The sequence below is a fragment of the Agelaius tricolor genome, unplaced genomic scaffold (genome assembly GCF_023055355.1).
Source record: "Agelaius tricolor isolate 1412-34295 unplaced genomic scaffold, bAgeTri1.0.p SCAF_8, whole genome shotgun sequence".
Taxonomy (NCBI): Eukaryota; Metazoa; Chordata; class Aves; order Passeriformes; family Icteridae; genus Agelaius; species Agelaius tricolor.
Window position 1 is genome coordinate 34,213,097 of NW_027269268.1, and position 24,851 is coordinate 34,237,947.

General features: G+C 36.5%; 2 protein-coding genes across 17 annotated transcripts in view; one reads left to right on the forward strand and one right to left on the reverse strand.

Annotated features, from left to right (window-relative positions):
- The first annotated feature begins 269 nt into the window (after positions 1-269).
- LOC139592628 (general transcription factor IIE subunit 1-like) lies at positions 270-3,938 on the forward strand. Its single transcript, XM_071432708.1, has 4 exons — positions 270-732; positions 2,004-2,205; positions 2,740-2,966; positions 3,356-3,938. Exons 1-4 carry the CDS (start codon positions 285-287, stop codon positions 3,748-3,750), a joined length of 1,272 nt encoding a protein of 423 aa, XP_071288809.1. The 5' UTR covers positions 270-284; the 3' UTR covers positions 3,751-3,938.
- A 2,721-nt stretch (positions 3,939-6,659) lies between these two features.
- The window catches only part of PCM1 (pericentriolar material 1), a 40,753-nt gene continuing 22,561 nt past the window's right edge, over positions 6,660-24,851 (reverse strand). For 7 of the 16 annotated variants that reach the window (XM_071432265.1, XM_071432277.1, XM_071432276.1 and 4 more), the window contains 20 exons: positions 24,388-24,578; positions 23,040-23,223; positions 22,017-22,375; positions 21,332-21,490; positions 20,489-20,545; positions 19,147-19,319; positions 18,940-19,068; positions 18,241-18,361; positions 17,797-17,934; positions 17,426-17,559; positions 16,244-16,378; positions 15,517-15,714; positions 13,122-13,181; positions 11,779-11,917; positions 10,936-11,081; positions 9,982-10,051; positions 8,793-9,043; positions 8,516-8,608; positions 8,269-8,392; positions 6,660-6,987 (listed from right to left, as the gene is read on the reverse strand). In XM_071432265.1, coding sequence (XP_071288366.1) covers positions 6,962-6,987; positions 8,269-8,392; positions 8,516-8,608; positions 8,793-9,043; positions 9,982-10,051; positions 10,936-11,081; positions 11,779-11,917; positions 13,122-13,181; positions 15,517-15,714; positions 16,244-16,378; positions 17,426-17,559; positions 17,797-17,934; positions 18,241-18,361; positions 18,940-19,068; positions 19,147-19,319; positions 20,489-20,545; positions 21,332-21,490; positions 22,017-22,375; positions 23,040-23,223; positions 24,388-24,578 — 2,887 coding nt within the window. In that variant the 3' untranslated portion in view covers positions 6,660-6,961. The remainder of the gene's footprint in view (positions 6,988-8,268; positions 8,393-8,515; positions 8,609-8,792; positions 9,044-9,981; positions 10,052-10,935; positions 11,082-11,778; positions 11,918-13,121; positions 13,182-15,516; positions 15,715-16,243; positions 16,379-17,425; positions 17,560-17,796; positions 17,935-18,240; positions 18,362-18,939; positions 19,069-19,146; positions 19,320-20,488; positions 20,546-21,331; positions 21,491-22,016; positions 22,376-23,039; positions 23,224-24,387; positions 24,579-24,851) is intronic. The other 9 variants (XM_071432270.1, XM_071432268.1, XM_071432278.1 and 6 more) reach the window with 6 other exon arrangements.

Sequence of the window (24,851 nt, forward strand, 5' to 3'; positions counted from 1 at the left end):
CATTTTTTACGCAAAGAGGATTTTTACACAAGGGGACATAAATATTTCAGTGGTAAGCATTGTATTTTAAGATTAGATAATTTCTGATACCTATTAATATCTTCCCTATCCCCAATGCAGATTAAGGATTTTACATTCCTCTATTTGGTGAAGACTTGCCAAAGTGCAGCACAGCAAATGACATGTTTTACACCAGCCTGTGAGGGCTACGAAGGGTTTGCTGCAGCTCACCTCCCTTCTCTTTGTTGTACAGCACTTCTCCACTGGCAGTGGCTCAGCTCCTGATGGAGGAGCACAGCGTTCCCAGCGAGGTGCCGGCAGCCCTGAAGCGCCTGGCCAAGTGCGTAGGGCGTGGTTTCTATGGTGTGGAGTGCTCCCTGGCCCTGGACGTGCTGATCCGCTACCCCTGTGTGAAAGAGGAGGACCTGTTACAGCTGCTCAAGTACGAGCGCAAGCAGCTGCGCAGCGCCCTCAACACGCTCAGGGCGGACAAGCTGCTGAAGCTGCGGGTGCGAGTTGAAACGGGGCCCAACGGCAAGAGCACCAGGCACAATTACTACTACATCAATTACAAGGTGCTGGTGGATGTGGTAAAATACAAACTGGATCATGTACGCCGGAAAATAGAAGCAGAAGAGCGGGATTCAACTACCAGATCCTCTTTTAAATGTCCATCTTGCTCTAGCACGTACACAGACCTTGAAGTCAATCAGCTCTTTGATGCATTTACAGGTGTGTTACTTATATTGCTTATTTGCTGTTATCTTAAAGAATAACCCTGATAGCACAAAACTGTTTCCTAAGTGAACTTTGCAATAAAAGCACGTTTGTTAGAATGTGCTTCTTGTTTGCTAGTGGACAAGGGCCTGAAACAGGGGATGCTGGGAGGTGAGGAAAAGAGAAATTCTGCCTCTGTAGAAAATGCCAAAAAAAAGGAAGATTAATCTTGAATATACGAGCTGGGGTTGAGAATCAGATTCCAGGCCTCAGCTTTGCTTTGAACCTGGTTGAGTAATCTTAACTAATCCATGTCTTGTGAGTCTCACTTCCTCATATGGAAATATGAACACAGCAGTCTTTACTCTGCTTTGAATCTCTTAGTTAATCCATTTGTGTGGTCAGTCCTTCTGACTGACGAGTTGGACAAGATGGGTAAAACCATTTGCAGTCACCTACTGTAATAAGCTTCTTGCAGCTCAGTGGCACCAGAGCAGAGTTGCTCTCCTGGGCTGGAAAGTTCAGGCTCCTCATAGGTCAACATGACACATCCACCCACAGCAGAACTGGTGTCAGAGCTTGTGGATTTTTCTTCTCTAAAATCAAAATAACTAAATAGTGTGTTAGTTCAAAATTTGTCAATATGGCATCATGTGCAATACATTACTCAGAGCACAGTACTGTGCTGACATCTGGGTCATGAGATCTGCAAAGGATGCCAGAGCCAGGCAGAATGAGTCTTATATATGACTAACCTGAAATGCCAACAGTGAAATTTGTGTCCTGCCACTTAGCAAAATCATCCCTTTTTTCTAAATTGAGGGGCTCTGTCAAGTTACTGAAATGCAAATATTGAAGCTGGTGATATAGTTTCACAAAATAAGCTTGAAGTTTTGTTTGTTTTCCTGAAGACATAAATATTGGTTTTAGCATATGCCTTGACTATGACACAACTAAAACCAGATACTACTTATGCTTGAAAATGTCTTCCGTTACATTAAGAACTGAGAAGATGAGACTAGAGAAGAAAAAAAATAAACTGATGATAGTATATGTCTATCCATCTTAAATGTCTCTCCCAAGACATTTCTCACTTGCATAACAAGTGTATAATACCAGTCTGTCTCAACTTTGCCTGTAGAATCACATTCCCCTAGTTAATGTCAACAAATGGACATCTATGCAGACATTCTGGCTTTATCCAGGCTGCAGGCTGCTTAACAACATCCTGCTGATCTTTTTGCATTCTATGAACATGAGAATTCCCACTTTGGAAAATGTTGCAGAGACTTTTCGCTGCACTTACTGCAACACTGAGGTAGAGGAAGATGGCTCGGCGTTTCCGAAGCACAACGCTCGAACGTTGCTGGCGAAATTCAACGAGCAGATCGAGCCTCTCTTTGTGCTGCTGCGTCAGACCGAAGAGATTGTGCTGCCCTATGACTTGCTGGAGCCTCAGCCAACAGAAATACCAGAATTATCAGAAAGGTATGAACACCACCCTAGAACTTCTGATCAATGCAAATCCCCCCAACAACTTACCACTTGTAAAATCTTTGAAATACTGAACTTGCAGCCTATGTACTCCATTCTGCTTTGTTCAGTACAGTCAGCTGTTTAATGAAGAAATCTGTAATATTTAAGGCATCCTAAATTATTGCTATACCTTTTTAAATTTTTAATGCATTTTTAAAGTCATTTATTCACCAGATTACTCCTTCAGCTAATGTTCATAGCCCTTCCTATAAGAAAGTAATATTTCTCTATCAGTGTGCTTCATCCAGAGATGCACTACTGAAGAGAGACCTTGCAAAAATCAATGGTTCAGAACCACTTACCTCTGAGAGGTAAAAGGGAATGTAAATTATTAGAGCACTTGTTAAAGCTAGTCTGCCAACAAAACACGGTTTTGAGGGTTGCTTGTTTGTGATTGTTGTTCTGGTTTTTTTAAACGGGAACTGGGGTGGGGGGAGGAGGTTCTTGCCTGAATTCTACCTCTTCAAAATGTGACACCTCATTCAGCCTTGATCCAAAGCTGGGCTCAAGTGTGCTGGAATCCTGCAGCCGCCCTGAAAAATGGGCACACAGAAGTTCTGCTTTTGGCCTTGCATACACCCAAAATTTAACTATTGATGTCCAAGACTCAAAGCAAGAGAAGAAAAGAAGAGAAAAAGCAACTGAAAAGCAACCTATCTGGTTGTCACAGAGCACTGTGGAAGGAGCAGCAACAGCCACCAACAATAGTGTTGGTAAGTTTAGTGAATTCACCAATTAATTCTGCAGCCTTAGTGTAAATACAGCTTTCCCACTGAAAATGTAGTGAGCTTGGTTTAGAAGATACTGTTTCAATTCTGTGTTAGTGGTTATCAGACCTTAGTTTCCAAAATCTAGTTTTAAGACTGACTGACATTATATTCCTAAAGCAAGAGATCAGGTGTGTCCTAAAACTTCTGGCTTTAGCCCTGCAGTAATTAAGTGGTAATTTTTACAGTGGAAAGCTCTCAGAAATGTCTGTTATTTTCAAGAGAATTCTAGTGTGGGTAAAAAAGATCCAGAGTAGAAAAAAATAATCTATGTAGGATGCTTATGTGGTAACTGTAAACGCTTGATCCCTCTAACACTAAGTCTTGTATATTAGGAGTAAATGCTTCTGAAGAAACTGAAGAAAATGTTAAAGAAACTGTCACTGATAATGAAATCATCAAGACTCTTCTGATCCATGAATCCAAGTCATCATCTAGCACAGACCAGGCTCCTATTGTCAAAAGCAAACTACATGGATCACACAGTGATAGCAGTGAGTTTGAAGAGGATGCCAAGCACTCAAGAGGAGCAGGAATGAAAGTAGCAGGCAGCAACTTTGAACAAGAGGAGGAACAGGAAACTCTGGATCCAATTTTAATGGTAGCTGGCCAGCCCTGCTCATATGGCCAAGTTAGTGAAAACCCAGAGCTTGTGTCTCTCATGACAAATGAAGAGAGAGACACTTATATAAAAGTAGGACAAGAAATGTTCCAGTCTGTCTTTGAGTAACTACTACTGTAAGAATATCCAACCTTGTACAGAATGCATGAAGGCTTCTGACTTATGTTCTTCAAAGTTTACCACTGAAGGGTTTTGCTTGAACTTGCTCTTAAGCAAGATGGTAATCCTGTAGTAGGTAACTACAGTTCAAATATTATCATTGCAGCCACAGCAAGTGTTGTTTGTTGTTGTAATGCTTAGACTTTGTGGATGATGTAATTAGTTTTGGAGCATGAATCATTTCAGGATACATTTGGATCTGATTAAAATAACATTTGAAAAGTAGTGATGCAATCTATAATAAGAAATAAATTATTCCACCTCTCTCCCAGAAGTAACAGTTACTTCCAGTAGTTAAAATGAGTCCAAATCCAGTATGAGTTGGTTTCCTTCCATATGTGTGTTCCACTGGTTTGTTAGGTCACTCACAGTACAAGTGTGAAGGACAGGTGTCACACAGCAACATCCTTGCAAGGGAAGAGCTGTTACTAAATTGCATTAGCAATAGATGAGAAGCAACTCTGCCATCTGAACTTTCATCCTAAGAATAATTTTTCCAATTCTTTTTACTTAGGGCACTACAGAAGTGTCTTGAATGGTGAACTGTGCAAGGGGCACTGGACAGTAAAATATAGTTTCACTTTGGTCCAGATCAGTAAGGGAGAAGGAACATACCAAGCACAAGACTCTGCTTCTCCCATCTCACTCCCATACTCCCCAGTGTTCTTTTTAAGCAAGAAACAAATTCTGCTTGAAATTAACTACAAAAGTAGAGCTGGGCATTAGGCATAAGTGAGAGTTCAACTTAATCAGGAGTTCTACTACTTGAGCAAGGGCTAATGAAAGTAGACTAGAAGGGCACAAAGTAAAACACAGGAAGTTCTCTCAGAATGTTAGGAAACACTTAACTGTAAGGATGACAAACACTGGCAGAGGTTGCCCAGAGAGGTGGTAGTCTCCCAGAAGGAAGATACTCAAAAGCCACCTGGGCAAACAGCTCTGAGTGGCCCTGCTGGCACAAGATGACCTTGAGAGGTCCCTGCTGACCATTCCATGATGAAACAGTAGAGAGTAGGTATGACCAAAGAAATACCATTTCAATGCATTTTTCATGTATCCATACTGTTGGTTCTGACAGGTAATTTTCTGTTCAGTAGCTGGTGTGGGGCTGTTTTGAATCTGTGGAAAGTGTTGATTCTCAGAGCTGTTTTCCTTATTGCTGAGCAGCACTTGCACAGAGTCCAGACTGCTTATCACCCTGTGCCCACAGCAAGGAGGCTGGGGATGCACAGTTAGGAGGGGACTCCACCAGGACAGCTTCCCCACGTTGACCAAAGAGCTATCCCACACCACAGGGCATCATGAGCATATAGAGCCCAAAGAAGAAGGAACAGGGGACAGTTGGAGTAATGGCATTTGTCTTCCCACGTCCTTGTCATGCATCACAGAGCCCTGTTTTCCTTGAAGTGGCTTAACACCTGCTTGCCATTTTGCTTTGTTTGCATGTGTAGCTTTTGCTTTACCTATTAATCCTTCTTTCAACTATGAATTTGTTTTCAGTCTTCTACTTCTCTCTCTGAGCCCACTGGTTGGAGAGTGAGCAACCAGCTGCCTGGGGTTAAATCTATCGTTCCAGCAAAAGAATTCAGGAATGGAAGGTGCTTAGGTTCTTTCTTAAGCTTAGAATTTAATGATTCAATGTATAAACTAGCCTTATTTCAAAGCTGCACACAATCTCACTCTACTTTATAGCAAATGTCCTCTTTTAGATCTGAGTGATTCTTGTGCTTAATTAGTAATTAGAAGTTTGATTGTTTCAGTGTCACAGCTTTGCCTTTGTCACAACATATTTTCTTGGTCCTTAAAATGGTAACTTTTTTCTGCCCACAGTAGTACGACCAGTGTAAAGCCTGCAGAGTAACTAAACTTCATAAAACATTTTGCTAATCTACCTTCATTCTTGCACATGAGAGGCATGTGACCATAATCTGCCAATTCAAAATTTGTTCATAAAACCTAGAGACACTCCAAACAAACTAGAAAAAAATCACAGAAGAATTACAATCTCATTTTATTTAAACTTCAAGCATATTTAGGCTTCACCATCACTATACTGTCTCCCACAGTATATAGCCATATTATCATACTAACCTCAAAAGCAACGCAATCCTGAATTAAAGATAACCAGTGCTTTTTAACTACTTTCATAAATGCCTTGTGTTTAAGGTAAACAGAATCTTTATAATGGAGCAGATGTGTTGAATAAGCTTCTTCTAGCTCAGTTTTATGACTTAAATGCTATTAGCAATTCTGACCTGAAAAACTGAACAAAGTTTTCCAATCTACTTTTCTGTAGTTCTACTTTACCTTGAGATTCCAGGAGGTGCTGACTTCAACTGCACTTTAAAACAATGACTTTGTAATGAAATTTAGGAAACTACAATTAAAGTCAAACACTTTAGAACAGATTCTCCAGACCTTCAATTGCAGCAATTTTAAGTTAGCCATGAAAAGATATTAACATTTTCAGACAGGTTTAATCCTGTGAACATCAAAAGGATTCAGCAAATGCAGAAAAATACAGCTGGTTTCTGCAATAAAATATAAACCTGGGGTATTCATCTCAGATAAATGTGCTGATAGAAAGGAATTCCACAAGCCATGAAGAGGAACTTTTTTGTTACAGACAAGCTATACTCTAGGCTATAAAGACAACACATAGGTATGTACTGTATCTATACCTTGTGTTTTGAGAAGGTGGAAGAAACTTGGAGAATTTGTTGTCCCAGGAAAATGAGCAGTGTTTCTTGTAAGAGAAGAGCAAACTGCTACAAGCATGCCAACAAGCCAATTAACTTCCGGCAACAAACTCAGCATACCAGTTTGTAAGCCAAAGAAAATTTTTCAAAAGAGAAAACTTACAGACAAGTCCAAACTTTATTTAAAACTACCATTGTGAACAATTTTAAAATTACCAAACAAGTCACAATAAAAATAAAAAATTAAGACAGAAAAAGAACAGTGCAGCAAAACTGAATAGAAGTGGATTCAGTTCCAGCCATTTAAACTGCCACAGGCAGAAGATCACATACCTATCCTAAGAGGCAGTGTGTTAAAAATTTTACATTTTTATACACTTCCAGAATTCTGGGAAATTAGTACTGATCTTTATGCATTTGTATACATAGAGTTTATTAATGCAGACATCTTCGGGTAATTCTTATGCAATTTGAGCTCCAAAAGTTTCTGTAAAATAAGAATAAAATCATTGTCTAATATCTACAAGGTATCAAACAGCTCATTAACCACATTTCAACTGCTATTTCATCCTCACAAGCATTTTGAGCCACGGCTTACTTGAACAGCTACAGCCATCCCCACCATGCAGAGCTTAAGAATGGCTTAGAGCTAGCTACAACTTAGGTGTGGCATGGCATTCGTGGTCAGACTGTTCCCACAGCAGCCCTGCGCATCAGCATCCACCAAATGGGCACAACAGGCTTGTGCTGCCAGAGTTGTGACAAGCAGAACACTGAACAAGCAGTGACCAAAACAGAAGGAAAGATGCACCTTTTCTCACACTTCATTCTGGGAAAAAACCTGTGCTACGACTGCATATGCATTAAATGAAAAGCAGGCTCATCAGCTTATACTATTTGAGGAATTGGAAGGAAGCACACTAGCAGAAAACTGCTACTATCAGAATACGCAGTTCATGCCCTTTATATATGCCATGACTGTACACTCCACTGGAGAATCACAAGTCTAACAATAAACCAGAAGTCTTGAATACTGTAATTTTGTCACAATATTATAGAAAAACCCCAATTTACTTCAAAATGTTGAAGTAAAACATCAGTTATTTGTACCCTTACACACTTAAGTGGAAGCAATTTATCCCATGAGAGTATGTGACTTAATTTCTGACTGAAAAAAGTTTTTAAAAAGCCCACAAAAACCATTTTCTCTGACTTGCATTATCAATGTATCTGCATAAATAATATTTCATGAAAGTGAAAAATTTTATTGCTATCATACATACTGGAACTTTTTTCTACCACATGGTATACTTCACATGAAAAATACTTTCTTTCTCCCTGAGATGTTTTACTGTTCTGAAAAGTCTCTTGAATGTTCACAAAAGTATAAGTGTCAGGAACTTATACTGAGTGTTATTAAATCAGATAAGAGCAATTATAATTTACAGTGTTATTAAACCCAAGCTTGTGAAACAAGAAACAAAAATACCGCTCCATTTGAATAAGTTTCAAAACCATTATGTTGTGACATCCACTTTAAATATATTAACTTTTATGACTTTATCAGCCACAGAATCTAAAAAAGTATATAGAAGGGAGATGGACAGCAAGATAAAATCCCTTCATATCAATGCAACACTTTCAAATGCATAACAAAACCCAATGTTTTTACTGCACTACTGTAACTGCTTACTTCAATCAGCGATATTTAAATTCTAGCACTCCAGAGTGTTTCCCAATATGTTTACAGAATATAGAAAAAAATTACCAGGTTCTTTCAATGTTTGGGCATCTCCGACTAATTCTTGATCTTGAGTTCCACCTCCATCCAGTAATTCATCAGACAAACTCTTGGTTTGGGCCTCTGTTTCCATTTTCTTCATTATATCTGCCTTTGTAACAGAAAAAGCAAATCTGAAAATTCTGGATAATTCTTGCTGCTGTCTGGGTAACACAGACATTTACAATTACATATGCACTTCTAAAAAACAATTGCACAAATACTAGCAAAATACCTCTGAATACACAGCAAGTTTGAGGGGCAAGTCTTCAACTTTCACAAAGTCATCTTCATCAGATTTTTGACTTACATTTCCAGAACCAGGTTCCTGTTAATAAAAATTGTGGTATTTAGGAAGTGCTACTTTGTTTTCTTTTCACTCCAAAACTATTAAAGTATACTAAAATCAAATTTGCAGAAGGAAACAAAACAAGACTGCAAACCAGAAATAATACTGAAATAAAAAAAGCTTATAATTTCTCTTGGATGGATCTTAACTGAAATATACACACATATTCGTTCACTAGCACAGGTGACTCTGTATCAGGGCTGCCAGCCATGGAGCTTTCAGAACTTGCACCAGATTTGTTTTCTGCACATGTGGTATTTGGTGTTTGAGTTTCATTCACTGCCAAAGATGAGCTTGATCCTTCAGTTTTCACAGTGGCTGTTAGAGAGGATTCTGGGGTATTGGCTGTTAAAGCTGGTGTATTCTCCATGACACTGAGGTAATGATGCACAGCTGCAGCCATATCTTGTTCACCTAAAACCACAGAATTACATTTCAACTAGGAAGAGACAGGAAAATATTCTGAATGTACAAAAATTTTTATTCTTTTAAAAATTATAATCCAAAGCTACAAATAAGCAATGAAAATGAATTATAGTCTCTTAGACAACCCAAAGCTGATTGAAGTAAAACATCAGTTATTTGTACCCTTACACACTTAAGTATAACCAATTTATCCCATGAGAGTATGTGACTTGATTTCTGACTGAAAAAAGTTTTTTTAAAACCCACAATAAACAACTTCCAGAACTAAGTGACCTACTACAAAATATTCATTCTAGGTATGAGGAGATATAATACAGAACAGTAAATACCTTAATATTTTGCCACTCTAATATTGATTTTTAGTCTACAAAAAAAAAGGCCAAGAACAAAACTAATGTTTGCAACAGAAAACCACAGGAAAGGTGGTAATAACAGTTACACTGGAAATAACATTCATACAACCCAGTAATGCTCCCTTCTTTTGATGGAAAAGCATTTCTTTGCTCTTAATCAGTTACAACATTACTCATAGAAAAAAAATTAAAATAGACATTTCAATAACTAGTAAAACAGTAGTAGCAGAAAAAACAAGTACAAGACAAATCTAAACATCAAAACATTGTAACACATATTAATTCTGATACAATTGTGTGCCAAGAGCTGCAACAAGCCGCTAAAATTCTTGCTCATGTCAAGCATCAAAAACCGCATCTACCTAAGTAAGATTATTCCATGTTTCCTCTTTATAAGGTTTACTGTGTCAATATCAACACAGGTACATCCAGGCTACTGATACAGTTCCATGAAAAAGGCAGTCCAGTAAATTTGATCATCTTTCTCTTAGTTACATGCATCACAGGCACTGTCCAAGACAATTCTCACCATATGCAAACTCATATGAAAGTATTACTGCATACAGGGCTTACCTTTAGCAGGCTCTTGTTCAGATGATGAAATTTCACTACTTTTTGGCTTATTCAACTCTTGGTTAGAAGTCTATTGGGGAAGGTAAAAATGAGTTAGAACAAAATTTTACTGATCAGCTTCATAGCTTATTGGCTAATTTACTAACTAGAAACACACTGTAACACTTGCTCCATGAATTTGTCTTTTCACTTGTTTGAAATAAAGATGGCAAGTTCTACTTGCCAGCTGGTCAGTAACAGTTTACAAAACTATTAACACTGATAGGCGTGTTTTATCTGAACATTTTATTTTCACTGCAGCAGTTCCCAGGAAAACTCTGGTTCCACTTAAAAGATCTACTGTTTTAAAGTAAAATGTTCCAGTTACATCCTCACCTAATGTTGAGCAAACCAAAGCTTCAATAGATTGTCAGTCTTATTTAATATATGAAGAACTGACAATTCTCCAAAACAAGGTCACACATATTAAAATTTTAAGAAAACTAACAGTGAAATGACAATCATACCCAATAACATTTCACCATTGTTCCAGAAATAATTATCACAAAGGGGATGAAACACAAACAAAAGACATTCTAGAATACAAGTGTGAATTACCCCCAATTAGAACTTGATCTCAGCAAACACAAAGAACTAGTTGAAGGTTTAAAATGATGTTTTTTTTGAAAGTTTAGCTTCTCACTTGCAGCTTAATATTTTTTCCTCTCTCATAGCAGATGTAAACACTAGTTTAGTCTCTGTCCATCCATCTACTTTAGCATCAGCTGTAATAAACTCAAGTGAGGAACGCATTTTGCATGTAGCACCTACTGGAATCATACAATTTCTTGTATTATTCTTTTACTTTCAATAGTACGAAAAAAGTGCAAGAAGAAAAATGAGGCACACAGATATATGTACTGAAAAGGTGTGCACTGGCATGTGTTTGTTCTGCTTTTACAATTTTGTCTGTACCTGTTCATTTTCAGTTGTTTCACTGCTGGCTTGTAGTGATGTCTGCACATCAACAGGTCCTTCCTCAAATTCTATTTCTTCATCTTCATTCTCATCTTCTCCACTGCCATAGTTAGTCAGAGCCTGGGTTTCTGCTTTTGATAAACCTAAAGGCAAATCAGTGTAAAACCACCTTTGAATTGCCAAATCCTGTTGGGGAATTTAATGCAATGATATCCCTTACTTCAAAACATTCTTTAAGATTAAGATACAGTAACGACTCAACTTGCACAGATCTCTATGTTTCACATCAGCTATATTATGAACAAACACCCACGATGGTGTGAAATGTCAAAGTTATTAAACAAGTTGGTGCAAAGAATGTAAATGGTAAAGGAATCCAAGCCAGAAGTAGCTGGTGTCAGACAAAAATCAGGACAATAAATAAATAAACAAATAAATGCAAGCTTTACTTTTAAAGTAAAAGCATATTTTAAAAAGCCACATTGTTTAAATTAAAAACCGCATAAAATTTGCACAGCTTTCACATCATTCAGGTTAAAGTCTGAGAAACTTGGAGTTCAACTGAGACAGGATATATAACCTAATGAATCCACTTCTAACATATTTTTACAGATCTACTGATTATGAAAAAATTTACTTCTTCAATTGGAATATTTAACCCTTGACATAACACTAGAAAATGCAGTACTGCAAAACTTTCACTGACAAAGGACTGACTATAAAATCTGTGAGAGAAGGTGTTACATAGCACTCACTACTTCATGCAAATCCTGTTGTAAGATTACCTGGTCAAAACTACAGTGGAAGCACTGAGTAATCAACTATATAAAAGTTTCTTACTTATTGCCACTGGACCACTTTCACTTTCCTCATCTTCCTCTTGATCAGATGCATCAGATCTAATATTTTCAGGCACTCCGTTACCAGCACCCACTTTTGAGTCCGGCACTCGTTTAGCAGTTTCAGTCTCATCCTTGTCCTAGGAAAACATGGAATACTGTACAATTTCATGTTTATGTAAAGACTACACTAAGGTTTCTGCATAAAGGGGCTGTTTCTCAGGAGTTAAAAAGTATCTACTAAAAATCTAAGTAGTTTAAGTAGTCCTTACAGCCTTGAAATGAATACAGCAGAAGAATACTCATTAACAGAGCATCAGAACATGGCCCTGTTCGGACACAGCTTTCAAGGACCTAGTAACTGTTGAGTATGTCATTATCTGCAAAGGTTAACACTGATCAGCATGCTAGGTTAAAAAACCCTTTCAATTAGATTTGTCATTATCAAGAAGACAGACACACCTGCCTTATTACCCTGCAGCAACTTCCCTGCTCCTCTTCAATGAGGAGTAAAAATATTCCTAACTGCAGCTTCTCATTTCTTTAGCAAAATATCCTCAGCAGTCTCCCTACTGAATAATTTGCTAAATATGCTGAATGAGAAAATTCTGCATTCCTGTATGAACCTCAAATTAAAGCCCTGAGTTTGGCTCTAAATCTCGAAAGGACTTTTCTACACTACAACAACTGTAACAAGTGATGTACAACTACCTGCTTTAACTTCCAAAGCAGTGTGACAGAAGCTCTAAGCCCTAGCAGAAAGCACTGGCTCCACTCCCACACATGCCTACTCCTATACCTATATCCATTTAGGATACCAATCAACATTCTGCTTGGTATATATACTTGTACCATTCCCTTGACTGGAGAAAGCTGAACATTCCAGCTGACCATTTGAAACTTCATACACAACATATCTTCCCAGTGATATCAGTGATTTTCAAAAGAAACATGAAAAGAAAAGGGACAAAATCTGAGCACTAACATTTCATACTCAGAGCACAGTCAGGCTGGGACTCTGAAAACTTAAACACCACATGTCCCAATTCAGAACATCTACCTTCTCCTGAAGATGGAAAGTAAATTAACTTATTCCATACCATTAAAAAAGAAAATGTTAACTGCTATAAATAGTTAAGCTGGCCTTAGAAACGCAAATTATAATTTACTTTGTAACTTTGATAAAATAAATGACTGAAAATAACAGAAAGGAGATTAATAAATTTCTAAAGACTGGAAAATGGGCTGCTTACAGATACTTGATTCCTATGACAGACAACAGTAAGACCAAGTGACCTATGAAATTATCTGAGGAATAATGACAGTTGAAAGGCATACACATACTTTGTCCTCATCGACATCTTCAACAGAAGAACAAACATCCACCTGGAGACCTTTTTTTGCCTAGAAGAAACACAAACTGTCTTCAATTCTAAACTGAAATAACTTGGAAATACTGAATCAAACTATGGCTTCATGAAAGCCAGGCTGAAATGCTGATCTTACTAAGAATTGCTATCTTAAAACAGCAGGAAGCCACAGGGACTTTTGTACACACAGATGTCTTCAAAATTTCAGAGTTGCAAGCATTAAAAAAATCTGTGCTAACCCTTCTTATGTAAACAATTATGTTTATATTGGGCTAAACCTACAGTCTGTGGTTGAATCATATCTAGCACATAGAATTAGATACATCATGGCAGGGGGGTTTGAAACTAGATGATCTTTAAGATCCTTTCCAACTCAAACCACTTCATGATTCTAACTCTGATCAAGACAAAGAGCTGTGTGTTCAGCAGTTAATTTGCTGGACTCAAGAGAGTCAGAAAATCAAGCAAGATCAAATATGTCTGCATCAGGATTCCAGAGTTGAGGGCTGTGAAAGACCATACAGAGATAATTGCACAGGGCTGTACAAAGTAACCAGGACCTCCCACTTCTGGCTCATCTCTGGCTTTGTTGAATCTGAACCTCTGCCACAGCAATGAGGCAAACATTGACTTTAACCCTAATTTTGTCTTCCAGGAGAGAAGAAATACAGAATCTAAGCTGGCTCCATGCTTTCTCATAGCAGGTACAAACTAACTCTTTATGTAACAAAGATACATAAAGACTTGGTTTATACCTGTTATGAGATTGAGTTTATACCTGCTCTGAGTTGCCAATCGATAACTTCAGATAAAACAGGAAGTCATATCTAAATCTTTCTGGATTCAGTGTTCCTTTGGCCTCTTTACAAGGCACTCCACAGTCTCCCTCATACCAGCCATACTATTGAAATATCTAAATTTATTATCTTGAAGTATAGCTGGTGGTATATACCTAAAAATACTTGTAGGACTTTATAACAGGTTCAAAAAAATATCTTTTGCTGGCATTTAAAAATTAATTAAGGGTATGTTTTGGTATTTGTGTTTCTAGAAGAAAGCTGAAATGACACTGAAATCATAAATACATGAACATGATCTGGTTTATTATTTGCTTTGTAAACAGATCATGTAACTTAAAAAAAACGCAGCTATGCTCCCAATAAAAGCAATACTAAATTTAATAATGTAAATGGTGTGAAACCTAGCCAAAGCTTGCTTTTTAGAGAAAGAATATGTCCTACAGTCTCAAATATTTCTGAAAATATTATATATATTTTACACATCAAATCCAGAAACTGATTCTTTCTGCATATGCCAACAAACCAACTACATGACAGCTTCAGAGGATTTACTCTTATTTTTTTAAAGATGATGCAAGGAAACCAGCAGGCAAACTAAAGAGATAATGAACTGGGACCTCCAATATGTCAAAATACTTAGCTGGGTGTAGTAGGGCCATGCAAAACCAATACACTGGGATAGAGTTATACTTCTTCACAGTAGATAGTATGAGGCCGTGTTTTCGATTTGTGTTGAACACAGGGTCGACAGCGCAGGGATATTTTCATTACTCCCAAACAGCATTCCACAGAGTCAAGACCTTTTCTGCTCCTTACCCACCCCAAAAGCAAGAGGTCAGAGTGCACAGCACTTGGAAGAGGACACAGCCAAGGAAGATGATCCTCACTAACCCAAGGGATGTTCCACACCACACAGCATCATGCTCAGCATATAAAGCTGGGTGAAGAGTGAGGGAGGGGGGGAGATCCAAAGTGATGGTGCTTGACTTCCCACGTCACCATTACATGTGATGGAGACCTGCTCTCCTAGGGGTGGCTGAACACCTGCCTGCCTATGGGAAGTGAATGAATTCCTTGTTTTGCTCTGCTTGCATGTGCAGCTTTTGCTTTACCAATTCAAGTGTCTTTATCTCAGCCCACGAGTGTTCTCTGCTTTACCCTTCTGCTTGTCTCCCCATCCCTCAGACGGGACTGAGTGGCTGTGAGAGGCTCAGCTGCCTACTGGGGTTAAACTACTCAATGGCCCCAGGTGTTAAAACTATTTTAATACTTGTTAATTCCTTCGTATGTTCACACAAAACCATTAAGACATTTCCTCTGAATTATGAACAAAGTCTATACAATTAGACATCTGTAACAGATAGTCATCTATAACACAGGATTTGCCCTAACTGAGGAAAACCAGTTCACACTCCTACACAAGCAATGCTGTGATTACACAGCGACTTGTAAAATAAATAAATAAATATATATATAAGGGAAAAATAAGACAATCAAACTAGTTTACAAAATACACATATTTAGCAATCTCACAAAAGCTACATTTTTCAAAAATAAAATAAAACAAACCTCTTTAGCATAAGACTGCATTACTTCAGTGGTTTCTATTTTTCGTTTACATCTCTGCTTTACAGAAATACTGTTGTTGTCCAAGTCTTGCATGAGTTTAAAAAAGGCTAATTCATTGAATAACACTTCAGAGATCTCCACAAGAAGATCCTCCCCACAATCTTTTAATTTTCTACCAGCAAATTTTGCCAGTGAATCCTGTGAAGAGAAATAATTCTTCAGTTTCTGAAATAGGCTTTCAAGCTTTAAAGACTAAGCATTTTTCATATTTCTAATAACTTGAAATTAGTTATGTATATATAAGCTCATACTTTTAAAAAAAATTTTAGTGCCCTAAATAGATTTTACATGGAATCTCTAGTCACATAACACAGAACTTAATAAGCTCATGATTTAAACTCCATGCTTGTAGAAAAAAAAAGAAGAATGAAAAAGTGCAAACTACAGATTTTCAGGAATTTACACAAGATGTCCATGAAAAGCAGCACCAGAGCTCTCTTTGAAGACAGCCACAGGCTGGAGATACATCTCTCACTACCTGGCTGTGACAGAAAAGATGTTCTATGTGCATAAATCATTTGCTTAGGAACAAAGGTAATACCTCATCACTGTATCTAAGGTGAGGGAGAATGGCAGCTATGCTATTCAAGGTGTAAAATACAACTTCAGAGAAGTCAGCTCAGTAGCCAACTTGAGTGCTGCAAAACAGAACTGAAAAACTACTAACCTGAAGTATACTGCCAAGCTGCTTATGAAAGAACTTCACAAATTCTTTACTTTCATCATTTTGTTGCGTAAGAGTCAAGACCATACGTCTTACTGATGTCAGTAACTGAGAAGAGCATACTTCATCCATGTGCTCCTACACAAGTACCACAGAATGAGATTTGTTACCACTTCAAAAGAAAAACTAGCCATCAACTCAAGTACAGAAATTAATTTATAAAAAACCCCACTTGTCCACTGAAGCAACAGCACACCACAAAAAGTCCCAATCAATCTCACAAACAGCATACTTCATAAATGACTGCTTGGTCACAACACACAGAGATTTATCTCAGTTTTCCAGTACATGAGTACTTGGCATCTTAGAACGTTTGGCCAAACTAAGGAGTTCATATATTGTGGCTGTGTACACAAGTGTACTGAAGTGGATATTAAGACATCTACTCTTATATGCAGCCTTAAAATTGCAAATAAAGAACAAGTCTTCAGGCACTCTGACTCTGGCATGTCAACAATATACAGTTTTTAAACTTAGTATCACCAAATACCTCATTAGACAAACCTAAGCTTATACACTGTGCATTCTATAAAAGAGAACAGGGAGATGCCTTAAGCAACTCCATCTTCTCTGCTCTCCAACCTTGCAAAGAAGAACTGTGACTACTTCTTCTTTAAAGAAGAACATTTCTTCTTTGTAATCACAATAGTTAAAAAGTTCTCAACAACTTTAAAGATATTTGTAAACCGGAGAAAATAATGCTAAAAATCAAACACTCAGAGATATTCTTCCAAAATACTCTATTACTGTACATGTAGCAGTTTTAATTAGTGATCTCAGTTCTGTCTGCTAAAAGGCACCAAATATTTCAGAAGTACATTCTCAAACATTCCTATATTTAATTTTTTCAGCTCCAGAGCAAGCAACCTCTATTCTTTGTGATGTCAAGTCCACCTGCCCTATAAAATCTAGAAACTTCACCATTTATTTCTCCTATTAATAACTACACAGAATCTTTCTGTGGAACATCTAATTCTTACTTCATCTTCAGCAGAGTCTGCAACTGAACACGTATTTATTGGCAGCTGTTTCTAAGAGGCAAGTTTTAGATAATGCTCTTCTGGGCAATTATACAAGTGCTTTTCTTACTCTTCTAATTCAGGCCATATTATAAAGACCCCTTACCTTCAGAAAAGGAATGACCTCTTTCATAATTGCTTTAATCTGCCGGTCAAGCTGCTGAGTATCTATGCGAGGACATGGAACTGCAGAAACATCACCTGACTGTGGCACAGACTGACTTTCACCGGTTCCTGCACCTTGTTTTAATAAAAAGAAGAAAAAACACCAGTACATTTAACACATTCAACATTACTATTAAAGAAATATCACTTTCAAAAATTTATTTTAAAAAAGAAATCTTATTTCCTTAAGTATGTAAATATCCTTTCAAACTTTGCTAAGTTTTCAATATAAATAAAGAGGAAAGCAATTTAGCTTGATAGTTACTATAATTATTTTCTAAAACTAAGCAAAATATACATATATGTGCATACCTTCTAATTTAGCAGCAGAAGCACCCTGAAAATTACTAGAGCAGCCCTCAGAGTCAAGGGTACTTTCAGCTTCAACTTTCATACGCTCATATTCCCTCATCCAAGACAAAGCTTTATCTAAGTGAATCACTGTGTTGCCTATATTTAGAATAAAAACACTTTTTAATCTAAATAAAAAGTTTTCAATTGATAGACAAATAAACAATTATTAAAATGACTTTAAGGCCCCAAATTTTGAAATCCACATATAACTAGTTGTAATATTTTATTACACACTTTGATGAACTCTGTGTTCCACAATTAGCTAATTCAATTATGTTTTGTTTTACAAAACATGTAATTACACACTAAAAATCAAATAACAGTGTACTAAAGTGCAGACAATTGCAGGCATTTAGGGAGGGAGGGAGTAACACTTAAAATACTAAGTCACATCATTCTCACCAAGGTCATCAGTGGCAAAGGGTTCAAAATTTGAAGAAGTAGACATAGTACTGCCATTGTCTGCATCAGGTTGTTCACAATCTTGACATGCTTCTGTAGAAAAGTTCTTGCCAAAAGTTTCCTAAAAATTACCAGACAACTGAATAGAAGCAAGGAACACACCATACTCTCACAGATGTGTTAACAAGCCTGCAATTCTTTTCAGTGACTTGTTGTGGTATCAGGGTTTGTCATAAGACTGCCTGACAGGAGAACAACCCTACTTTCAGGTTATAAATCCATCAGGTTAATCTACCATGCTTACTTCAAATACTTCAAGTGCAAATCATGTAAGAAACTGTACAGAGGTGTAATTGATTTTTTAAATACAAGCAAAGAATTTTGGAGAATCATGTGATCGGTACTTGTCCTGACCTTACTCAGGAGAGGATTTCAGCTCTGAATGTATCAGTTTCCAATTTACATCCCTCTCCACATTTCATTCACTCCTGACACATCACTCATATTTAGTAAGAACCCTATCATATTTTATCACTTTTGCATTGATTCCTTTACCACTCATTGTTTAGAAAAGTCTGTGTAAGTTGATACTAATTTTAACAAAATTCATTCCCTAGTATATTTCACTGGACAAGCATATATGTGTGCAAACTGAAATACAGGAAAAGCTGCCAGTAGCTTCTGAATTTCAACACTTACATCATCTGTAGAAGCAAGACTTTCACTAGGAGTGAGTTCAGAATTTGATGCTACCCATGTTGAAGAATTCAGTGATTTTGCACACTTCCCTTTTTCATTTTTCTCACATAAATGTCTGGTCACGATATCCTGGAAAAGATAATCTATGCTGTAAAAAAAATCTAAGGTTTGCTTGATTCATAAACAAAATCAAAAATCTGTGCATACCTGCAAAGCATATAGAGCCCTTTGCCTCAGATAATCTGTATTTAGCAGCTGAAGCTCATGGAAAAGTTCAATAAGAAAGTGGGGACGAGACTCATTTTGAGAAATAAGAGTTGCCACTTCAGAATAAATTGTGTCTCGCAAAGCTTCAAACATAGAAAGATCACTACCAGTTTCTGTAGAAAAAAATAAAGGAACTTGTTAAGTCCTTGACAGTCATCCACTTAACAGGCTATCAGGTATGCAACTTATAAATTTACAAATTATGTCTCAGTCATTGCAGATTCCCAATATAGCTGCTTTCATAAAGCTTATTCATTTCCTGAAGGGCAAACATTCTTAAATTATACTTTATGCAATCTTCAATATATAAAATACAATATAGAGCAATTGCAAAAATAATTTTCTTTACACTTCTGAACAATACCTTTTGAAAGTATTGTTTACAAAAGAGAATACTGCACACAGAAAAATGATGCTTTCAGAACAAGTATTAAACACTAAAAATGGAGTTTTAAGACATTTCAAGAAAGATAGTGAACAGTCTCAGGTTTATATAATACAGGCAGTCCACACTTCTGCAACGCAAGTAGCATTAAGAAAGCTTTAGGCTGAACTCAAGAAAGCCACTCTTTGCCAACATAAATGCTACATTCTTATACATGTTTAGTATCACTCCCAAGTTCACAAAAAACCTCTTACCCTTAAACCCTATTACATATAAGACAATGTATTGCCTAACAAATCTCCCATCATTTGAAAATTAAGGATTATCCTTGCATCACAACAATCAAATTATTACATGCATTATTTGGGAAGTGCTGAATGGAAACATAGCTAAATTTGGAAAACTCAGTTTAACAGATGTGTAATTGTTAGTATTCAAGTTAATGAAGTTATTAGCAATACAGCAAACATCACTGTGCAATTTGATTATCTGCAAATAGTTGACCAATTTTTTAAGCACAGGCAAGCTTTTTCAACCTTTGAAAAGTTACCACAAATTGCATCCCTCCCCCATTACTAATACCTAATAGCAGCTTTTAAACATACTAAAAATGCCTACTGAAATAAGTTTTTTGATGCAGTATCTGCATCTATATTTTCTATTTGTAATTGTTACTAATCAAGAACATGGTAACCATGTTCTCCACAATGTAATTCAAAGCAGTTGGTAACACTGCACTTCATGCAAGGTTACTTCTCTTGTCTTGGTTATAGGGAAGGTGCTGCAATAGCACTAACCTTGAACATCTGCTAAACAGTGAGTTATAGGACCAAAGGTAAGAGAAGAAAAAAAAAAAAGTAATAGCATATTGTTGAAGCTAAGCAGTGAATGCATTACCTGGCGCTTCAATGCATGCATTTCTGTTAGACTGCTGCAGAATTCTCCTAGCATGCGCTGTAGGAAAGTGGGGATAGACAGTGATAAACACAAAAATGCGCACCAGAAATAAAGACAGGGTCTATACAAAACAGCAGGAGGAAGACTGCTCAGTCATCCAAACCACATCAGAGCTGCTTATTGTGAGAATGAGAACTTGAGCAGTGAAGTTTATTATGTACACTAATAAACAGCTCTTAGTGTGGATATAGCTACACTGGCAAAGCTTTATATTGTGCTACAATGACTAAAATTTCTGCATCTCTTAAACAAAACAGAAATAATGGCAGAACCAAAAAAGGCACAGGAGAGAGAATTTTTATGATCTAGATACAAGAAAAGCAGTGCAGATGGCAAAAATGTAAGGGTTTATGTGATGTTAAAAGACTGAATTTGAATGATATTTGATGGGGCTCATTTAAGCACAAATAGGAAGAAGACATGTATGCAGTATAGGATGTAGTTTAAACATTAAGCAAAGTTTCATCAGTTTAACAGTTACTTTCCATAAAATCACCAACAATAGGTGAGATCGGCTACATTTTTGCTTTTTGTACGGTAAAAGGTTTCTAAATTACTTTAATCAAGTATTTAATATACAGAAAATGCCCAAAAGCAATTAATATCAAACTTTTTACACATTTACATTTACAGTATCCTTAGAAATTGAAATGTAAAATTCACATGCTAAATATACAGTCCTGTCTTCCTGCCAAAACACGCTGCATTTAAATAACACACTAGCAACTAAGGTCCCTTACTCACATAAGTTAACAAAATAATTAAACATTTAGAAAAGAATACCTGAAGACATTTCTGTAGATCTACTGTATTTAATTATTTTTTCCAATTGCTCCTGATTCCTTTTGCTGAACACCTTTGCATGAACCACATCATCAGAGTGTCTGCTTTTATTGTTCTTGCAGGGCTCACACACACTAGAAGCACTTGCACTTTCATAACCTAATGGGAGGAAATGAAAGGGAGGAAATAAAGAAACAGCTTACAAAATGTTTTATTACTTTAGAAAATTTGTTCAAGGGCACTCTTAAAGATGCAAAATACTAATGATGTTTCCTATACTAAAATCTTCCTCTGTATACAGAAGCAATACAGTAGTACTAAATCCTCAGCAACTCCAACAGTACTTCTATACTAACTAGTACTGTCCCTCTCTTCTCACAATTTTAATGAAGCTTTTTCTTTCAGCAAATAATCCAGTTTGAACGAGAGGAAAATGAAGAAGATTCTCCTTGTTATTTTAAATCTGCACGTATCTGCATCCATGATCCTCCCAACTGGTTATTTATTTTCTATTGACTGAGATCCTAAAAAACCAGATGCAGTTGTATTATATAAAATTAAGTAATTTCAATAACTTATTTCCATTATTATACTATTTACTATTATATCATTAAATTCTCTGGAATGTAATGATTATAATCCAAGCCAAGTTTGCCAGAGTATCCAAGATTACTTTACAACCTACCAGCATTTTTAATTCTGCCTTTTAGCTGAGAAGAACTCTTCCTCTTATTCTTTGATTTGGGTGTTTTATCTTTTGATGCCAGGCTTGCTTGTGCTGATGCTTTTCTAGATCTAAATGTCTTTGTCACAGTAGTTGGGTCTATTGGATCAGGCATGCTACTGAAACTCTCCAAAGACTCTTCATCAAACTCTCTTCTTCGGTTCATATCACACTGATTTTTATGACCAGAAGCAGTATTTTGTACTGAAACTGCAAAACCTGCATTCAGCTGAGACTGATCATCTTTCTTCATTTCTTGGCTATCATCAAGCCAAGTTGATCTTTTTTCTATTTCCTCTTCAGGTTGTCTATGATTTCTTCTGTCAGAAAAAAAAAGACTCACAGATCAATTTCAATATACCATAACCTGATCTCTCAGATAGAAACATCATGTATTACCAGGCAAACAGTTTATCTGTAATGCAAATTATCTGCCCTTGTTACTTAAGACATCAAATGAATATTGAAAAATAAATAACTCCAGAGAACCCTTCCAAATGGAGAATGGAACTTCCCATTTATCTATCACTGGTTTCAACACGAATATATTAATGCAGCTACTGCTGTGCTCAAATAGTACCACAGGTGAAAACATTTCTTAAAGCAACATTCAGTACAATCTACAGTAGCACAAAAAAAATTAGCATTCGCTGAAAGTACATCCTCTAGTTATTCAAACAACTCAGTTTCAAAACAATCCCACAGAAGCAAAATCTTACTCCACCTACATAAAGTGTTAGAAAACCACTCCAAGAGATTGCATTTGATTTTAAAATATTCATGAAATGATACATTAATTAATATATAGAAAAGCAGAACACTACTGGAAAAAATGAAAAAATTAAACTAGAAGTTACAAAAGTCAAGCTCATATATATAGTAATTCTATGACAATAAATTCCCTTAATGAATGATGAATTCCCCTAAGCCCCAGAAAAGGGAAGAGAAATTATTAAAGGAGAGCTGCACTTTGACATTCAATACCTTTGTTTTTCTGCTCCATTAGAGGAACTGCTTTCAAAGGGTTTGGGGAATGCCATATATTCAGTTTTCCCAGAAGTATTATGATCTAGAGGATGCTGCTGCTCCTGCTGCTCACTGCTGCGTGGAGAAACATTATGTGCAAAATCTCCAAAACCAGATGGAAACACTGGATTACAGTTAATACCTACAAAGTAAACAAGAGAGTCAAAAGATACTACCTCATTTACTTGTGCAGTAAAATTCAAATTTGAGACATACTATGTGGCAGCATGGAATTATGAGCAAATATACATTGGGGAATTAAGCAAGAACTGTTTTCATCCTGAAAGCACTCTAAACAATCAGAATTTATCTTTAGTGCAGGTTTTGAACACTACTGGATACTACAATCCCTTCAATAGAGATCAAGGTCCTTCAAGAAACTCCAGTAGAGAGCTCCTAAAAGTGAAAGTAAAAATAACAACAAAAAAAAGGCAGAATTCTGTCTGCCTGAAGACCTTATCAATCTTCAACCACCATCAAATTGACAAGAAAATTCCAATGGTTCGGTTCGGGTACTTATAGAGCCAAAGAAGTCATAGATTCATACAACTTCAATTTTAACATCAGAATCTTTATGGAAGTGGCAAAGCGAATGTAACTGATTTCTTTGGGGTAGGTTCCATGTAATTTTAAAAATGTTCTCAAACAGAAAACAGACTCTGCAATTTGCAAGTTCTAATCTAGGTCTATGCCTATTTCCTGGTTTCCTAATAAGACTGAAATATATTAAGACAGTTTTGTTTACTTTTGAGTTATACAGTAAAATACCTACACTCTTTTCCTCCAAATCCAACAGCAAAAGTAGATCAGAGAAAGAGATTAGGAATACTGTATCCAAATCAACAGTTACTGTATAACTCTGATGGGAACAAAAATGAGTCAACATGCTCCATTTACAAGCATTTATAACAAACATGAGTGCTTGAAGTTCTAAGAAAAACAGAAATAATTACCAAGTGCTACCTTCCAATTACATGGTTCACTCAGAACTTGATTTCAACTGTGAAATGACTGCTGAAGGTATGTAAAAGCTTCAAACATTGCTTTTTGTATGTTGGATTTGAAACCTTACATGGAGTGAGTCTTTTCAAGTATAATTAACTTCATACTGAGAGAGTCTTGCTCTTCATACTGAAGTAAAAATATTTAATTATTTAGCAATAAATACTAAACTTCTGCTTAAGACCATTTCAATATAAAGGAAAAGTGACTGAGTTTCATTAAGTTCACATTACAATTTCAATTAAACGAGAAAATGTCCATTTTTGAAATTCATATTACTTCTCATACCTACAGTAATACTTACCTGGAGCAAAGGAGGAAAAATTAGTAAATCCTGGAACACTAAAGAGGTTCACAGGTTGTGGAGGGTAGTTGAATGGACAGAAAACAGGAGATGGAGGTGGTGGTGCACTACTGCCTCTCTCCTTTCTTGATGGTTTCTCTTGACACTGTTGTTCTTGCTGCTGCATAAGATCATTTAACATTTGTTTCAACCTTGAAAATAAGAAAAAATAACAACTTGGAGAAAAAGAAGAATATTATGGGAAAACTGTACATTTATACTCAAGTAATTTGAGCTTCATATTATCTCACCTACACCATGTAATGTATGTAAAGAAGTGCTCTATTTAGCTTATTAAAATCAAGACAAAAATTACTTACATTTAATACTGAGTTGGTTTAAAATCAACTGCTCTGTACTAGTGGTCATGCATGCACAGTTTAAACATCCTTGTAAGAACAAAAAAACCTGACTTCATACTAAAG

What these genes read in the sequence shown, in the direction of transcription:
- LOC139592628 (XM_071432708.1), top strand. Translation starts at nt 285, where the DNA reads ATGGAGGAGCACAGCGTTCCCAGCGAGGTGCCGGCAGCCCTGAAGCGC. An exon ending in ATACCAGAATTATCAGAAAG is followed by an intron (nt 2,206 to 2,739) that starts GTATGAACACCA and finishes CACCTCATTCAG; the next exon opens with CCTTGATCCAAAGCTGGGCT. An exon ending in AGCCACCAACAATAGTGTTG is followed by an intron (nt 2,967 to 3,355) that starts GTAAGTTTAGTG and finishes CTTGTATATTAG; the next exon opens with GAGTAAATGCTTCTGAAGAA.